Below are 14,963 nucleotides of genomic sequence, written 5' to 3' on the forward strand. Positions count from 1 at the left end.
GAACAACAGCTACCCAGGACTTGGTCCTGGAGGAACATGCTGACCTGGCTTGTATTACAGAGACCTGGCTGCATGAAACAGAGCAGGGGCGTTAATGTCTCTCTCAGCTTTGCCCAACAGGGTTCTTTGTAGAGCAGTAGCCAAGATCTGGAGGGGGGAAAGTGGTGGAGTTGCAATCGTCTATCGTGATTGCATCCCCCTGACCAGGTGTCCTCTGCCACAGCCTGCTGGGTTCAAGAGTTTATCTGAAGACAGGTGGTCAGGACAGAATAGAGAATCCTGTTGGGTCTAACACCCACTCCACTGCTCAACAGTTTCCTTTCCTGAGCTAGCCAGGGTGGCCTGGAAGTTAGTGCTGGAGCCCCTCTGACTTGTTATGCTGGGGGGTGGGTTTTAACATTCAATGAGGCTCCCCTGTCAGGAGTGGCTCAGGACTTCATGTCTGACATGACAATCATGGGTCTTTCCCAAGTAATTTCTGACCCTGCTTATGGTACAGGGCACGCTCTGGACTTGGGTTTTGGTGACCTGATGAGTGGAGACACTCTCTTTAGTTCCGTTGTCCTGTCAGATCTCACGGTACTCCAAGGGCAGAGAAATAGACACAAACTGCAGAGTTCTAGTATGTCAGTTCTTTATTCAAAGCACCTGTTCCTGACTCGACATATGTCTGGCAGAAACAACATCTTTTGTTATTCCAAGACACACACACACAGTCAGGTTTTTTTTTGTTTTTATAAAGGAACAAACAAGTCAAGAATCTTGAAAAACAGTTACAAGATTTAAAATGAAATCAGGGGAAAAAATCCAGTTTTAAAAGAAAAGTGTTTCTTAAGAACTATCCATTTAAGTTTCCCTCTCCTTTAGGTGGGGTTGGGGAAGAGGGGTGGAAAGCTCTCTGTGTTTGTATGGGAAGCAGTACAATTACTAAAAAAGCAGGTGATCACTATCTGTAATGTGCTCTATGAAGGTCGAGAGATTACTGGACCACCACCTTCAGCAAGAATTCAGAACAAGGTTGAATTTCGGTTAGAACTAGTTTGAGTCTTTCTAGAACGCACACAGCTAAAAGGAGGGAAGAGACTTGCTTGGTCGTAAAGCAACAAAGGATGTGGGCAGTGAGCAGATCACGCTGCTCAGGACAGATGCCCAAACCTGCTGCTCATGGCACTGGACCCGTTGTATTGGCTGAGGGGATCCCGGACAACAAGAACCACCAGGGGAAAATGCTCTAAGAACTCTGAGGTGCAGTACCATGGACAAAAAGCAGGATAAATAAATCTCATACCCAGCTCCTGCAACTCTAGCAGGTGATGCTTTCTGCTGAATATTTGGCTCCACAAGAGCAGGGGTGGGGACACAGAGACAAGGCATGAATGTTAACATCAAAAATCTGGAGGATTATTGCTAGTTCCCAGGGGGTGTGGTTTACTAATTACTAATTTCTCAGATAGTTATGCCCATTCATTTCAACAAGTCTACTTTAAGTAGGACTGATGTTGAATATAACTCGTTTGTTTCGTATCACAAGCAGAGAGTAACCATTTTGAAAGAGCCCCCACTGCCACCCTAAGGAGTCTGTTTTGTGTTTCCCCCCTTCTGCTTCTGCTACCACCCCAAGAGTTCCCCAGTGGCATATTTATTCTCACCCTGCAGGCAGATGTCAAAATCAAGCAGATTCCAAACAGATGTGCATAGCCATCCATCCAGCAAGGGACGGGACCTGCAGCCAGATCATAAGACTTGGGAATGCAGGAGGGGCTTGACTGAAAGGCCTCCATCGAAAGCATTCCCATGCAAGGAAAGCTAAGACACCAGGGAGAAGGTGGCAAACTTCTCTCTGACAATGAGATACTTGGCAACAAGCAGATCACTGAATATTCAAGGGTGGTACAACCCAAAGATTTTCAAATATAAATCAAATATTATTATTGTTGAAGTCAAAGTCTGCATGAAGCAGTGACCCCCTCCCTGAAACTGCTTTGCACACAATAGATTCCAGTGCCACCCCCACCCCACCCCAGAAAAAAATTCTGGGGCCTTCCTTTTTTGTTCGCTGTGTGCAATTTGATGGCAGGTGGAAAGTGGTCCTCCATATGTTGCTAAGACTACAAATGCCAGCATCCCTGACCTACTGGGCATGCAGGGTGGAGCTGACGAAGGCTGGGAATCCAACCAGCACCAGGAGAGCCAAAAGGCCCCCACCCTGCTCCCTTTCCAGTGCAATCAGAGAAAGTACAAAGACTGCAGCTGTGCCTCTGAAACCAAGCAACAGTAAATGGCTTGCAGTGTTCACAGCATAAAACCTCTCATTTCAAACACTTAGCCCTGCTCTCCAAGAGGCGTTATTTTAAAAAGATGATGAAGAAAAAGGTTGCTCCGTCAAGTCATCAGGCAGTCATTGCTCTGCACTTTGTGACTGGGCAGCACACAGACAGGAGCACAGTGGTTGCTCTCCTCCAACTCCAACCCAAAGAGACAGGCACTTGTATATCCAGCACACCCTCTGGGAAGCCATTTCTGGCCATCTCATGATCCCCAGCCCCTTAACTGCCAACATCAACTGCATGGGTCAGGGTAGCCTCCCGTATGGACCAGGATTTGGGGGTGTGATGTGCAGATGCACCTAACTCCGCACAAGTCAACCACTTGGGCCTCACAGCCTGCTCTCCAGGGGACACTGAATGGCTTTCTCAGAAGCCAACGGCAAGGTCAGGAGTTCCTCGCTCAAGAGGAATTGTTTAGAACCGGAAAAACCAACACAGTGTTTTAAAACCGTACCAAAATGCTGAGTTGATACCCAGTACTCCAGAAGGAGAGATGATGAGGTGGTGAAGGAAAGAGGCTAGCAGTAAGATTCTTTTCTAAAGGCACATTGCAAGAGTCATCAGTCAAAGGCTACCAGCCATGCATTTGACTTGGTCAGACCAGTAGAGATGACAACAAAGAGCCAGCAAACCAGTGAGAACTCACACTGTGCTTGGTCCAGGGTGGTGGCTGGAGGGCAGGCGGGTGAGCTCTGCTTCGTAGTGGGTGGGGACTTCTTCTGCAACAGCCACACACAAGGGAGCAAGCAGGGGGTAAGGGAAGAGAGGAAGATTTCCAAATTGGGGAGAAGGCAGGGGAATCTCTTTCTCTGGGTGGAGGGCTGGTGGCCATTTCCCCCACCTGTAGAACTTCAGTGCTGGGGTGGGGTGGGAGAGAATTCTGGCATCCAGAATGTTGCTGGAGGAGGCATCTTCTTTGCATAGCATGTCTGACCAGGAGGATTCCATACTGTTCAGGTGTCAAGCCATGTCCCTCAGGAAAAAAAATTTAAGGAGGAATTAGAGGTTCCATGGACTCAGGAGGCAGCCCACCATCTGCATGCTGCAGTGAAATCAGTGTGAAGGCATGATCCAGGTTCCCAATGACATTTCAAGTAGGCAGCAAACCCAGGCCTCAAGAGAGGGGTGTCCAACAGCACCCTCTACTCCGAAAGAGATGGGTTGAGCAGCTTTAAGACACCACCCACCAGGTGCAAGCTCCCCGTCACCAGGACCTGGATGGTGGCCGCTTCCTTGAGCAAGACAGCCCCACTGCTGGCTGCGGGGTGAGGGTGGAGCCCCCGGGATGCTGGAGGCTGGAAGTGAGGGTCCCTCCCTTGGGTGATCCACTGCAAGGCCTTGGAAATGCAAGGGAAGACCAAGGAGTTGGCGTTGAGTGGGCGTGCTGAGGGTGGGAAGAAGAGCTGGGGGCCGTGCAGGGGGGCCTGCTTCAGCCACCCAGCCACCCCTTCCACTTCTGGCGAGGCAGACAGCCAGGGGTCCGTGCCCTCTTTCGCCTCCATCAGGCGGTTCCAGTGGCTCTGGTTCTGCAGGCAACGGGTCAGGACATTCTCCAAGGTGACATTGAAGTTCTGCTGATCTGTAAGGCCAAACACAACAACCATTTTGAAAAAAATAGGAAGAAGAGGAGGTGGAGTCACATGGATGCCAGGGCCACCCACCCGCCCAGCCCCACACTAACGCGGCTTCGGGGCAGCCTCCCTTGGATGGTTGGCCAAAGTAGTACAGTAGTACCTTGGGTTAGACGCTTCAGGTTACAAACGCTTCAAGTTACAGCCTCCGCTAACCCAGAAATAGTACCTCAGGTTAAGAACTTTGCTTCAGGATGAGAACAGTGCGGCGGCAGCGGGAGGCCCCTTTAGTTAAAGTGGTGCTTCAGGTTAAGAACAGTTTCAGGTTAAGAACGGACCTCCAGAACGAATTAAGTTCTTAACCCAAGGTACCACTGTATAGTGGTTAGAGTACTGGACTAGGACCTGTGAAAGACTAGGGTTCACATCCCTACTAGGCCGTGAAGCTCACTGTGTGCGACCTTGTGGGGCAGTCACTGCCTCTCAGCCTCACCTACCTCACAGGGCTGTTGTTTAGATGGAAAGGGGGTAACCATGCAGGCCACCTGGGGCTGCTTGGAGAAAAAGGTGGGGTGCATAAATAACTAAATAAATCCTCACCTCACCTTCCCTACATGGGCCAGCACTGACTGGTGGGCGGAACCACTCGCCTGTCAATCATCTGACTTAGCAATGGGACCTGGTGACCTTTCACCTGCACAGGGCTCTTCAAGCACCAGTGGTCAGCTGCGCCTGCTTCCGGTAGGAAGCTACACCTCCACCTGTTCCTGAACTGGACGCCATATGATGTGAGGGTCTTTGACAGGTGGGCACAGCTTGGGTGAAATAGCCTTGGAAAGGCCAAACAAGGAGGCATGGTGGGCTTCATTGGCCCTGGAGATCCCGTCCCCCAACAGAAACTGAGGTGAGCTCTTATTTATGGGCAAGGGCCATAGCTCAGTGGCACAGCATGTGCACTGCATGCCACAAGGTCTCAAGTTCAGCCAACCCTGGCATGGAAGGTTCAAGTAGCTGGTGTCTCTGTCCAAGACCCTGGAGAGCTGCTGCCAAACAGAGTATGGGCTAGACAGACAAATGGCCAGCTCTAAAGGCTCGTGTGTGTGTGTGTGTGTGTGTGTGTGTGTGTGTGTGTGTGTGTTTAGGGCAGCACAAATGGTCCCCCACCTAAATTTTATCTTCTCAGCAGCCAGCAAGTTAGGCTCAAAGATAGCAACTGGCCTAATGTGCTTCGTGGCTGAGTAGGGTTTCGAACCCTGGTCTCAAAGCCTTTGGCATTTCTAGCCACTATAGCACACTCTGCACGGCCAAAGGTACAGCACTCCACAAGTTGTTCTGTGGCACCTGAAACCTTTCAGCGCAGCCCCATCTTTTACCTGCCCCACACCTGGATGTCACTGCCTGTCTAAGGCAGGTGGGTGTGGCCTGGCTGGCGAAATGCAGAGGGCTGAGGGGCAGTATTTGGCCTACAGGCCGAAGGTCCACGACTGCCCTGCGGATCAGTAAGGATAGGACCCACTGCTTAGCAACACCCCTGCAGAAAACAAGGTAACCCATTTCTCTCTCAGACAGGTCACTTTTCCCATCCTAGATTTCCTAGACAGACTGATTATATTTCTATAATCCCGAAGTGGCTTACAAACAATAAATAATAACAACATGCTAGAATGTAATAGAACATCACAAATACAGTGTAAATCATATACCATAATAAACAAGCCATCGGCAAAACAATTACAATCTATAAAACACTGTTAACAAAGCAACAACTAAAAAATAAGTAAATTAAAGCAAAAGTCATATTGTATGATTCCCAAATCAATACAGCATTAAAACCCTGCACGCTTAAGCTAATGAAAACCAATGAGGGGCATTTGCAGTTATTTAAATAGGAGTGGGAGAGAGATTATAATTATAGCCAGAATTCAGAACAAAGAAGGTCTACCTTTGGCCCTCCAGATGTCGCTGGAGTACAACTCCCATCAGCTTCTGGCCAGGGGTGATAGGAGCTGCAGCTCAACATCTAGAATCATAGAGTTGGAAGGGAGCCAAGGGTCATCTAGTCCAACCCCCTGCAATGCAGGGGCCAAAGGTCCCCACAACTGATCTAGCCCAACTCCATGTGGCCATATTTCATTAGCGATTTACCAACCCTGCCCTGTGACCGACCTGCATTTCCCACGGTGGACACTTCGGTGAAATTGGGGCAGAAAACGGCATAGTCAAACTGGCAAGGCTGAAAATGTAAGAGGAATAAAGATTATAAAAGCAGCCACTGCACTGATTCACACCTATGAGGGAGAAAGCAAAAGTTGAGTCTGGCTTGGACTGTACCACAGCATGTCTTATGTCTCAGTGAACCCCAGTATATACAAAGCAGGGATAGGGAAACTGTGGCCCTCCAGATGTTGCTGAATGCAAACCCCCACCAGCTCCTGCTAGCATGGCCAATGGTCAGAGATGGTGAAGCTGCATTCCAACAACATCTGGAGGGCTACAGGTTCCCCACCCCAAACAAACCTTTACATATGGAAACACAGCATGTCAGGAATAAGGTTTTCCTACTTATTTATTATTATTTACTATCTTTCTTTTTTCTTTTTTTTTTGCCACAGCAACTCAAAGTGACTTACCATATTTTAAGCAAAAACCCAAACCCAAATACATTAAAACCAGCATCTTAAAAAATCCTTAAAAGATCCCACCCATGCAAAAAAGCCATAGACCGGTAAACGCCAAAGGCCTGATGAAAGATGCATGTTTTTGCCTGGCACTTAAATATATGTACTAATGGCACCAGGCAGGCCTCCATAGGAGAACATTCCATAAATGGGGAGCCACCACTGAAAAGGCTCATTTTCATGTTGCCAACTTCCAAGAAGACCTCCATATGTGCCTACAGGGGGCACATATGAGGATAGGTGGTCCTTGAGGTATTGGGGTCCTGAGCCGCATACAACTTTATAGATAAAAACCAGCACTTTTGAACTAGGCCTGGAAACTAATCAACAGCCAGTGCAGTTTGCCCAGGATCTATGTGCTCAGACCGTCTTGTCCAAGTGAGCAACCTGGCTGCTGAATCCTGCACCAGCTGAAGGAAAGGTTGTAAATGTAAGGGTGTAAATAATGATTGGGGGATGCGGGTGGCGCTGTGGTGTATACCACTGAGCTTTGGGCTTGCCAATTGGAAGGTTGGCGGTTCGAATCCCCACGACAGGGTAAGCTCCCGTTGTTCGGTCCCTGCTCCTGCCAACCTAGCAGTTCGAAAGCACGTCAAAGTGGAAGTAGATCAATTAGGTACCGCTCCGGTGGGAAGGCAAATGGCGTTTCTGTGCGCTGCTCTGGTTTCACCAGAAGCAGATTAGTCATGCTGGCCACATGACCTGGAAAAACTGTCTGCGGACAAATGCTGGCTCCCTCAGCCTATAGAGCAAGATGAGCGTGCAACCCCAGAGTCGTCTGCGACTGGACTTAGCTGTCAGGGGTCCTTAACCTTTAAATAATGATAGAAGCATTTCAGCTGAAACACTTGGAAGCCAGTTATGATGGAGGCCAGCCCTATGACCCTCAGGAGGAAGTTCCACACATGAGGGGGACACCTCTTATATGGCCCCGTCTCTGGTGCAGCCTTCACCAGTCTTGATTTACAACTCCTATCAGTCCCAAAACATCTCAAGGGCACCAGCTTGGCAAAGGCTGCATTGGCATTTTCAAATCTAACTGATTGGCCAGAAAGCAGAGCCTCTAAAGGGGTAGGTCGGGTTGAGGAAACCCCATTTGTGGAATGTTTTCCTCAAGGAGTCGTGGCTGAGGGCACACTTTATGTCCTTTTGCCACCAGGGAAGCATATACTGCGCCGTATTATTTCCCAGACCATTCACAGTGTCAGCAGAGCTCTTACATTTATTCTGCACATAAGCTGATGAATTTCATTTTCCCCTGCTGCTTTAATGGCTGCTGACCTTTGTTTCTAAATTCTATTCCAAATCATTTAATATTACTATTATTATTTTTGTAATGGTTTGATGGTTGTCCTGAAAGCCATGTTAAAGCAGAGTGAGGCACTTCCCCCCCCTATTTTTTAAGGGGGAGGGAAGCAAACAAGAAAACTCACCAGCAGCAGCTTAAGCAGAGCGGCAGTATCACGATCGCCTGTCACGTTGAAGAGGAGCACCCGGACTTCAGAACCGCTGCAAGTGCAAGGAAAGAGTCAGGTCTCATTATCTATTCACCACCACCCCAGCTCAGTGGAAGACAGACACTCAGAAGGCCAGAAGATCTCACAAGTTATAAGGACGGCCACCAACTTGTTTAAAAGAGGATCAGACAAATTTATTCAGGATAAGGCTATTCTAAGCAGTAGAGGCTCAGAATGGAAAGAGACCCCAGCCAAACCCTCGCTTACTCTGCAGGCTTCTCCTCATTCAGGGCAGCTTTGCGAAACCAGCGGACACAGGCCTGTATACTGCTGGTGGTGTGGGCCCCATCGATGTACCACGTCACGGGACCGTGGTGCAGCACCTGGTTTCGACCGAGCCACACGGCTTCCTGCAACCCTGGAGAGCAAAACAGACAGAGGTGGAGGCTAAGCAGGAACAATGCCCTGTACAACAAGACCTACACAGGCCTTTATTTTTATCTGCTGCTACGTTCACATCTTCCCCATTTCCCCCGAGGAAAGGAGTACATGTATAAGACGCACCAGACCACAAGACGCACCTAGTTTTTGGAGGAGGAAAACAAGAAAAAAATATTCTGAAGCCAGAACAGCAAGAGGGATCGCTGCGCAGTGAAAGCAGCAATCCCTCTTGCTGTTCTGGCTTTTGGGATAGCCGCGTAGCCTGCATTTGCTCCATAAGACGCACACAACATTTCCCCTTACGTTTTAGGAGGCAAAAAGTGAGTCTTATAGAGCAAAAAATACGGTAAAAAAACCCAGCCTTTCACTCCAGAGAGGACCCCAAGCCATTTGCTACCAGTGCAATAACAAAACACTAAGTAATAAAAAATGTATATATCACACACCCATAAAACATTAGTAAATTATTAACAATCACAGAAATCAGGGTGCTAAAAATCAGGGCATTAATAGTCTGGGAATGTACTAGTGAATAGATGTTTCCAACAGAGGCTGGAAGCACCAAAAAGTTTGTGGCGCATGAGCTCCTGAGAGGAAATTGTTTCATAGCAAAGGTGAGGAGTCTTTGCCGCCTCAGCCTGGACTGGTCCATGTCAGCTGAGCCACGGCCAGTTCCCCTACACCCAACAGCATATTTGACATTAAGTGTGGGGCAAATAAAAAACCTGGTCCAGCTGAAAGGAGTTTTGCAGGAACCGCTAAGCAGATGACCGGCAGTGCCTGCAAAGTCCCATTCAAAGTGCTGCGCAAGACAGTCATTCATTCATTCATTTTATCTCTATACCACACACAAAAATCATGCTCAGCGGCCTACAACAAAGAAACAAACACTACAAAAAAAAATTTCGTAACAACAAAGCAACATACAAAATACAAAAAAATACATTTCAATACTATGCATCCTCAGTCAGCTGGACAAAAACCACTAAAGTAACAAAGGTTCACAGGTAGACCTATTTTAGCATATTACAGCCACCATTCCTTGAGTGCAAACCTCTGGCCCAAGCAGTGTAGAGGTTGTTTCTTACACGTTTTCCTTCATAACATTAGGACCAGAAAATGAGCTTTAAAAGTCAACCAGCCAGTCACACACAAAATACAAAATCCTTTCAAACATCTGTGTCTGTGTGTGGATAACCTGTGGTCCTTCAGATGTTGTTGATCTACAACAGCCATCATCCCTGAGCATTGGACATGCTGGTTGGGTCGGGTGAGAGTTGGGATTCCAACAACATCTGGAGGGGCTGCAAGTTCGCCACCGTGACGCTAACTGCGGATGCTGGAGACTGGGAAAAGCACGTACTCTGCACTCTTCCTCCTTTGTCTAATGTGGGAACTGACTGAACAGCAGCAGAGCACACCAAGATAGGAATCGTCACCTCAAAAGCATGCATTGTTGGTTTCCTCAAGTTCTGAGGGAAGGCAAGCCATAATTCTGGCTGCGACCTTGCCTTGAGCAATTAAATATTTTTGAATTCATTCTTTTCGTATCACGCCTTGCCTTCCACATCCATTTGCGTGGGAGCTGCCTCCTTTGAGGTAATTGACAGGAAAGTCAAGGAGGCTAAATGCGTCTACACTGTTGTTTACTTTATAGGAAAGCAAAATGTTCACACTGGGTCAAACTACTGCTTGCCAAAGTCAAGGGCAATAGCAGTTTGGTCCATTTCAGCTGAGCCATGCCCAGTTCCCCTACACCCAACAGCATAGTTGACATCAAGTGTCAAGGGGCACATAAAAAACCTGGTGCAGCTGAAAGGAGTTTTGCAGGAACCGCTAAGCAGATGATCTGCAGTGTCCACAAAGTCCCATTCAAAGTGCTCCGCAAGACAGATATTCGTTCATTCCTTTTATTTCCTTTTTTTTATACCACTTTTCCACACACAAAATTTATGCTCAGCGGCCTACAACCAAGAAACAAACACTACAAAAAAAAATTCGTAACAACAAAGCAACATACAAAATACAAAAAAACCACATATTTCAATACTATAAATAAAACAAGATTGCTTACAGAACAGTGCTTTGAAAATGGAACAACAAGACCTTCGGAGGAAGAGGGAGAGATCATCTGATGTCACTGTGCGGTCAAATGATTTGGGCTCTGCTCACTTGCCAGACTTGGTCCACGAGGGCTGGTGCAGATAACAACCCAGCTACCAGTTCCCTGGGCTAAGGCCACCACAATGTAGGCTCTTTTCCATAGCATCATAAGGTGAACATAGTCTGCAGACTACGCAGCTAACAGGGCCTTTTCTATTAGCAATTCATTCTTCTTGCACTCTCCTAATTTCATGACAATCCAGCCTTTTGACAAGCCAAGAGAAGGCGCAGCTAGCAGCTAGTGCAGGCATAGGCAAATTCCGTCCCTCCAGATGTTTTGGGGCTACAATTCCCATCATCCCTCGCTAACAGGACCAGTGGTCAGGGATGATGGGAATTGTAATCCCAAACATCTGGAGGGCCAGAGTTTGCTTATGGCTGAGCTAGCAAGTCTTCAAAAGCAGATCTGTGCTGCAAATGACCCCCTTCCAAGGCTAACTCCTTGGCATGGAGAGAGAAGGGAAGTCAACTGGGCTGAAACCCAACTAAGTTATTCTCAGAGTAGACCCACTGAAATTAACGTTACCAAGGTAGCCATGCTCATCCATTTCAATGGATCCACTCTGAGTAGGACAACCCAATGCATGCAGAAAGTATTCTTAGAAGCTGGTCCATAGTGGTGGAACTGCCCTTTTCTTGGGAGACACAGCAAGGCCCCAACCACGACAACTTCTGGAAGCAGGCACAATGTTTCACTGGCTTCTGATGTTCCCAGAATACAGCAAGTGGAATGGTGGATTTAATCCCTGCCACAAATTTTGATTTCAGCACGGGTCTGGCATCAGCACACAGCGCTCTGCGGCAGCTGACAGGGCCCCAGGTGCTGAAAGTGAGCCCGATGCTGATGCCTGCCCAGTGACGATCTTCTTTGGAGGGGGCAGTGTATGGGTCCAGTAGCTGTTGCCTTAATCTCCCACAAAGCTTTGGAGCCAGGCTCCATGAGGAATGCTGTGGAAAGTTAAAAGAGTGGTTCCTGGACCCAGTCGTTTGGGCACTGTCTCCTCGGTCAGCTGGACAAAACCCACTAAAGTAGCAAAGGGTTCACTAGAGGGAATTTTGCCCTGTACACCCTCATGCCTGAAGCCAGACCTGTTTTAGCATATTACTGCCACCATGCCTTGAGCGCAAAATCTGGATCAAGCAGTGTAGTGGTTGTTTCTTACACGTTTTCCTTCATAACATTAGGACCAGAAAATGAGCTTTAAAAGTCAACCAGCCAGTCACACACAAAATACAAAATCCTTTCAAACATCTGTGTCTGTGTGTGGATAACCTGTGGTCCTCCAGATGTTGTTGATCTACAACAGCCATCATCCCTGAGCATTGGACATGCTGGTTGGGTCGGGTGAGAGTTGGGAATCCAACAACATCTGGAGGGGCTGCAAGTTCGCCACCGTGGCGCTAACTGTGGATGCTGGAGACTGGGAAAAGCACGTACTCTGCACTCTTCCTCCTTTGTCTAATGTGGGAACTGACTGAACAGCAGCAGAGCACACCAAGATAGGAATCGCCACCTCAAAAGCGTGCATTGTTGGTTTCCTCAAGTTCTGAGGAAAGGTAAGCCATAATTCTTGCTGCGTCCTTGCCTTGAGCAATTAAATATTTTTGAATTCATTCTTTTCGTATCATGCCTTGCCTTCCGGATCCATTTGCGTGGGAGCTGCCTCCTTTGAGGTAATTGACAGGAAAGCCAAGGAGGCTAAACGCGTCTACGCTGTTGTTTACTTTATAGGAAAGCAAAATGTTCACACTGGGTCAAACTACCGCTTGCCAAAAGTCAAGGGCAATAGCAGTTTGGTCCATTTCAGCTGAGCCATGCCCAGTTCCCCTACATCCAACAGCATAGTTGACATCAAGTGTCAAGGGGCACATAAAAAACCTGGTTCAGCTGAAAGAAGTTTTGCAGGAACCGCTAAGCAGATGATCTGCAGTGTCCACAAAGACCCATTCAAAGTGCTCCACAAGACAGTTATTCGTTCATTCCTTTTATTTCTATACCACTTTTCCACACACAAAAATCATGCTCAGCGGCCTACAACAAAGAAACAAACACTACAAAAAAAAATTTCGTAACAACAAAGCAACATACAAAATACAAAAAAATACATTTCAATACTATGCATCCTCAGTCAGCTGGACAAAAACCACTAAAGTAACAAAGGTTCACAGGTAGACCTATTTTAGCATATTACAGCCACCATTCCTTGAGTGCAAACCTCTGGCCCAAGCAGTGTAGAGGTTGTTTCTTACACGTTTTCCTTCATAACATTAGGACCAGAAAATGAGCTTTAAAAGTCAACCAGCCAGTCACACACAAAATACAAAATCCTTTCAAACATCTGTGTCTGTGTGTGGATAACCTGTGGTCCTTCAGATGTTGTTGATCTACAACAGCCATCATCCCTGAGCATTGGACATGCTGGTTGGGTCGGGTGAGAGTTGGGATTCCAACAACATCTGGAGGGGCTGCAAGTTCGCCACCGTGACGCTAACTGCGGATGCTGGAGACTGGGAAAAGCACGTACTCTGCACTCTTCCTCCTTTGTCTAATGTGGGAACTGACTGAACAGCAGCAGAGCACACCAAGATAGGAATCGTCACCTCAAAAGCATGCATTGTTGGTTTCCTCAAGTTCTGAGGAAAGGTAAGCCATAATTCTTGCTGCGTCCTTGCCTTGAGCAATTAAATATTTTTGAATTCATTCTTTTCGTATCACGCCTTGCCTTCCACATCCATTTGCGTGGGAGCTGCCTCCTTTGAGGTAATTGACAGGAAAGTCAAGGAGGCTAAATGCGTCTACACTGTTGTTTACTTTATAGGAAAGCAAAATGTTCACACTGGGTCAAACTACTGCTTGCCAAAGTCAAGGGCAATAGCAGTTTGGTCCATTTCAGCTGAGCCATGCCCAGTTCCCCTACACCCAACAGCATAGTTGACATCAAGTGTCAAGGGGCACATAAAAAACCTGGTGCAGCTGAAAGGAGTTTTGCAGGAACCGCTAAGCAGATGATCTGCAGTGTCCACAAAGTCCCATTCAAAGTGCTCCGCAAGACAGATATTCGTTCATTCCTTTTATTTCCTTTTTTTTATACCACTTTTCCACACACAAAATTTATGCTCAGCGGCCTACAACCAAGAAACAAACACTACAAAAAAAAATTCGTAACAACAAAGCAACATACAAAATACAAAAAAACCACATATTTCAATACTATAAATAAAACAAGATTGCTTACAGAACAGTGCTTTGAAAATGGAACAACAAGACCTTCGGAGGAAGAGGGAGAGATCATCTGATGTCACTGTGCGGTCAAATGATTTGGGCTCTGCTCACTTGCCAGACTTGGTCCACGAGGGCTGGTGCAGATAACAACCCAGCTACCAGTTCCCTGGGCTAAGGCCACCACAATGTAGGCTCTTTTCCATAGCATCATAAGGTGAACATAGTCTGCAGACTACGCAGCTAACAGGGCCTTTTCTATTAGCAATTCATTCTTCTTGCACTCTCCTAATTTCATGACAATCCAGCCTTTTGACAAGCCAAGAGAAGGCGCAGCTAGCAGCTAGTGCAGGCATAGGCAAATTCCGTCCCTCCAGATGTTTTGGGGCTACAATTCCCATCATCCCTCGCTAACAGGACCAGTGGTCAGGGATGATGGGAATTGTAATCCCAAACATCTGGAGGGCCAGAGTTTGCTTATGGCTGAGCTAGCAAGTCTTCAAAAGCAGATCTGTGCTGCAAATGACCCCCTTCCAAGGCTAACTCCTTGGCATGGAGAGAGAAGGGAAGTCAACTGGGCTGAAACCCAACTAAGTTATTCTCAGAGTAGACCCACTGAAATTAACGTTACCAAGGTAGCCATGCTCATCCATTTCAATGGATCCACTCTGAGTAGGACAACCCAATGCATGCAGAAAGTATTCTTAGAAGCTGGTCCATAGTGGTGGAACTGCCCTTTTCTTGGGAGACACAGCAAGGCCCCAACCACGACAACTTCTGGAAGCAGGCACAATGTTTCACTGGCTTCTGATGTTCCCAGAATACAGCAAGTGGAATGGTGGATTTAATCCCTGCCACAAATTTTGATTTCAGCACGGGTCTGGCATCAGCACACAGCGCTCTGCGGCAGCTGACAGGGCCCCAGGTGCTGAAAGTGAGCCCGATGCTGATGCCTGCCCAGTGACGATCTTCTTTGGAGGGGGCAGTGTATGGGTCCAGTAGCTGTTGCCTTAATCTCCCACAAAGCTTTGGAGCCAGGCTCCATGAGGAATGCTGTGGAAAGTTAAAAGAGTGGTTCCTGGACCCAGTCGTTTGGGCACTGTCTC

At 47.5% G+C, this 14,963-nt stretch overlaps 1 protein-coding gene across 1 annotated transcript in view; it reads right to left on the minus strand.

Moving 5' to 3' along the window:
* Positions 1–617: 617 nt before the first annotated feature.
* FPGS (folylpolyglutamate synthase) overlaps positions 618–14,963 on the minus strand; it is a 49,474-nt gene continuing 35,128 nt past the window's right edge. The window contains 4 exon segments of the mRNA XM_083597320.1: positions 618–3,906; positions 6,065–6,131; positions 8,010–8,085; positions 8,301–8,451. Coding sequence (XP_083453446.1) covers positions 3,470–3,906; positions 6,065–6,131; positions 8,010–8,085; positions 8,301–8,451 — 731 coding nt within the window. The 3' untranslated portion in view covers positions 618–3,469.

This window comes from Podarcis filfolensis (assembly GCF_964270895.1).
Source record: "Podarcis filfolensis genome assembly, chromosome: Z".
In the NCBI taxonomy this organism is placed as follows: Eukaryota; Metazoa; Chordata; class Lepidosauria; order Squamata; family Lacertidae; genus Podarcis; species Podarcis filfolensis.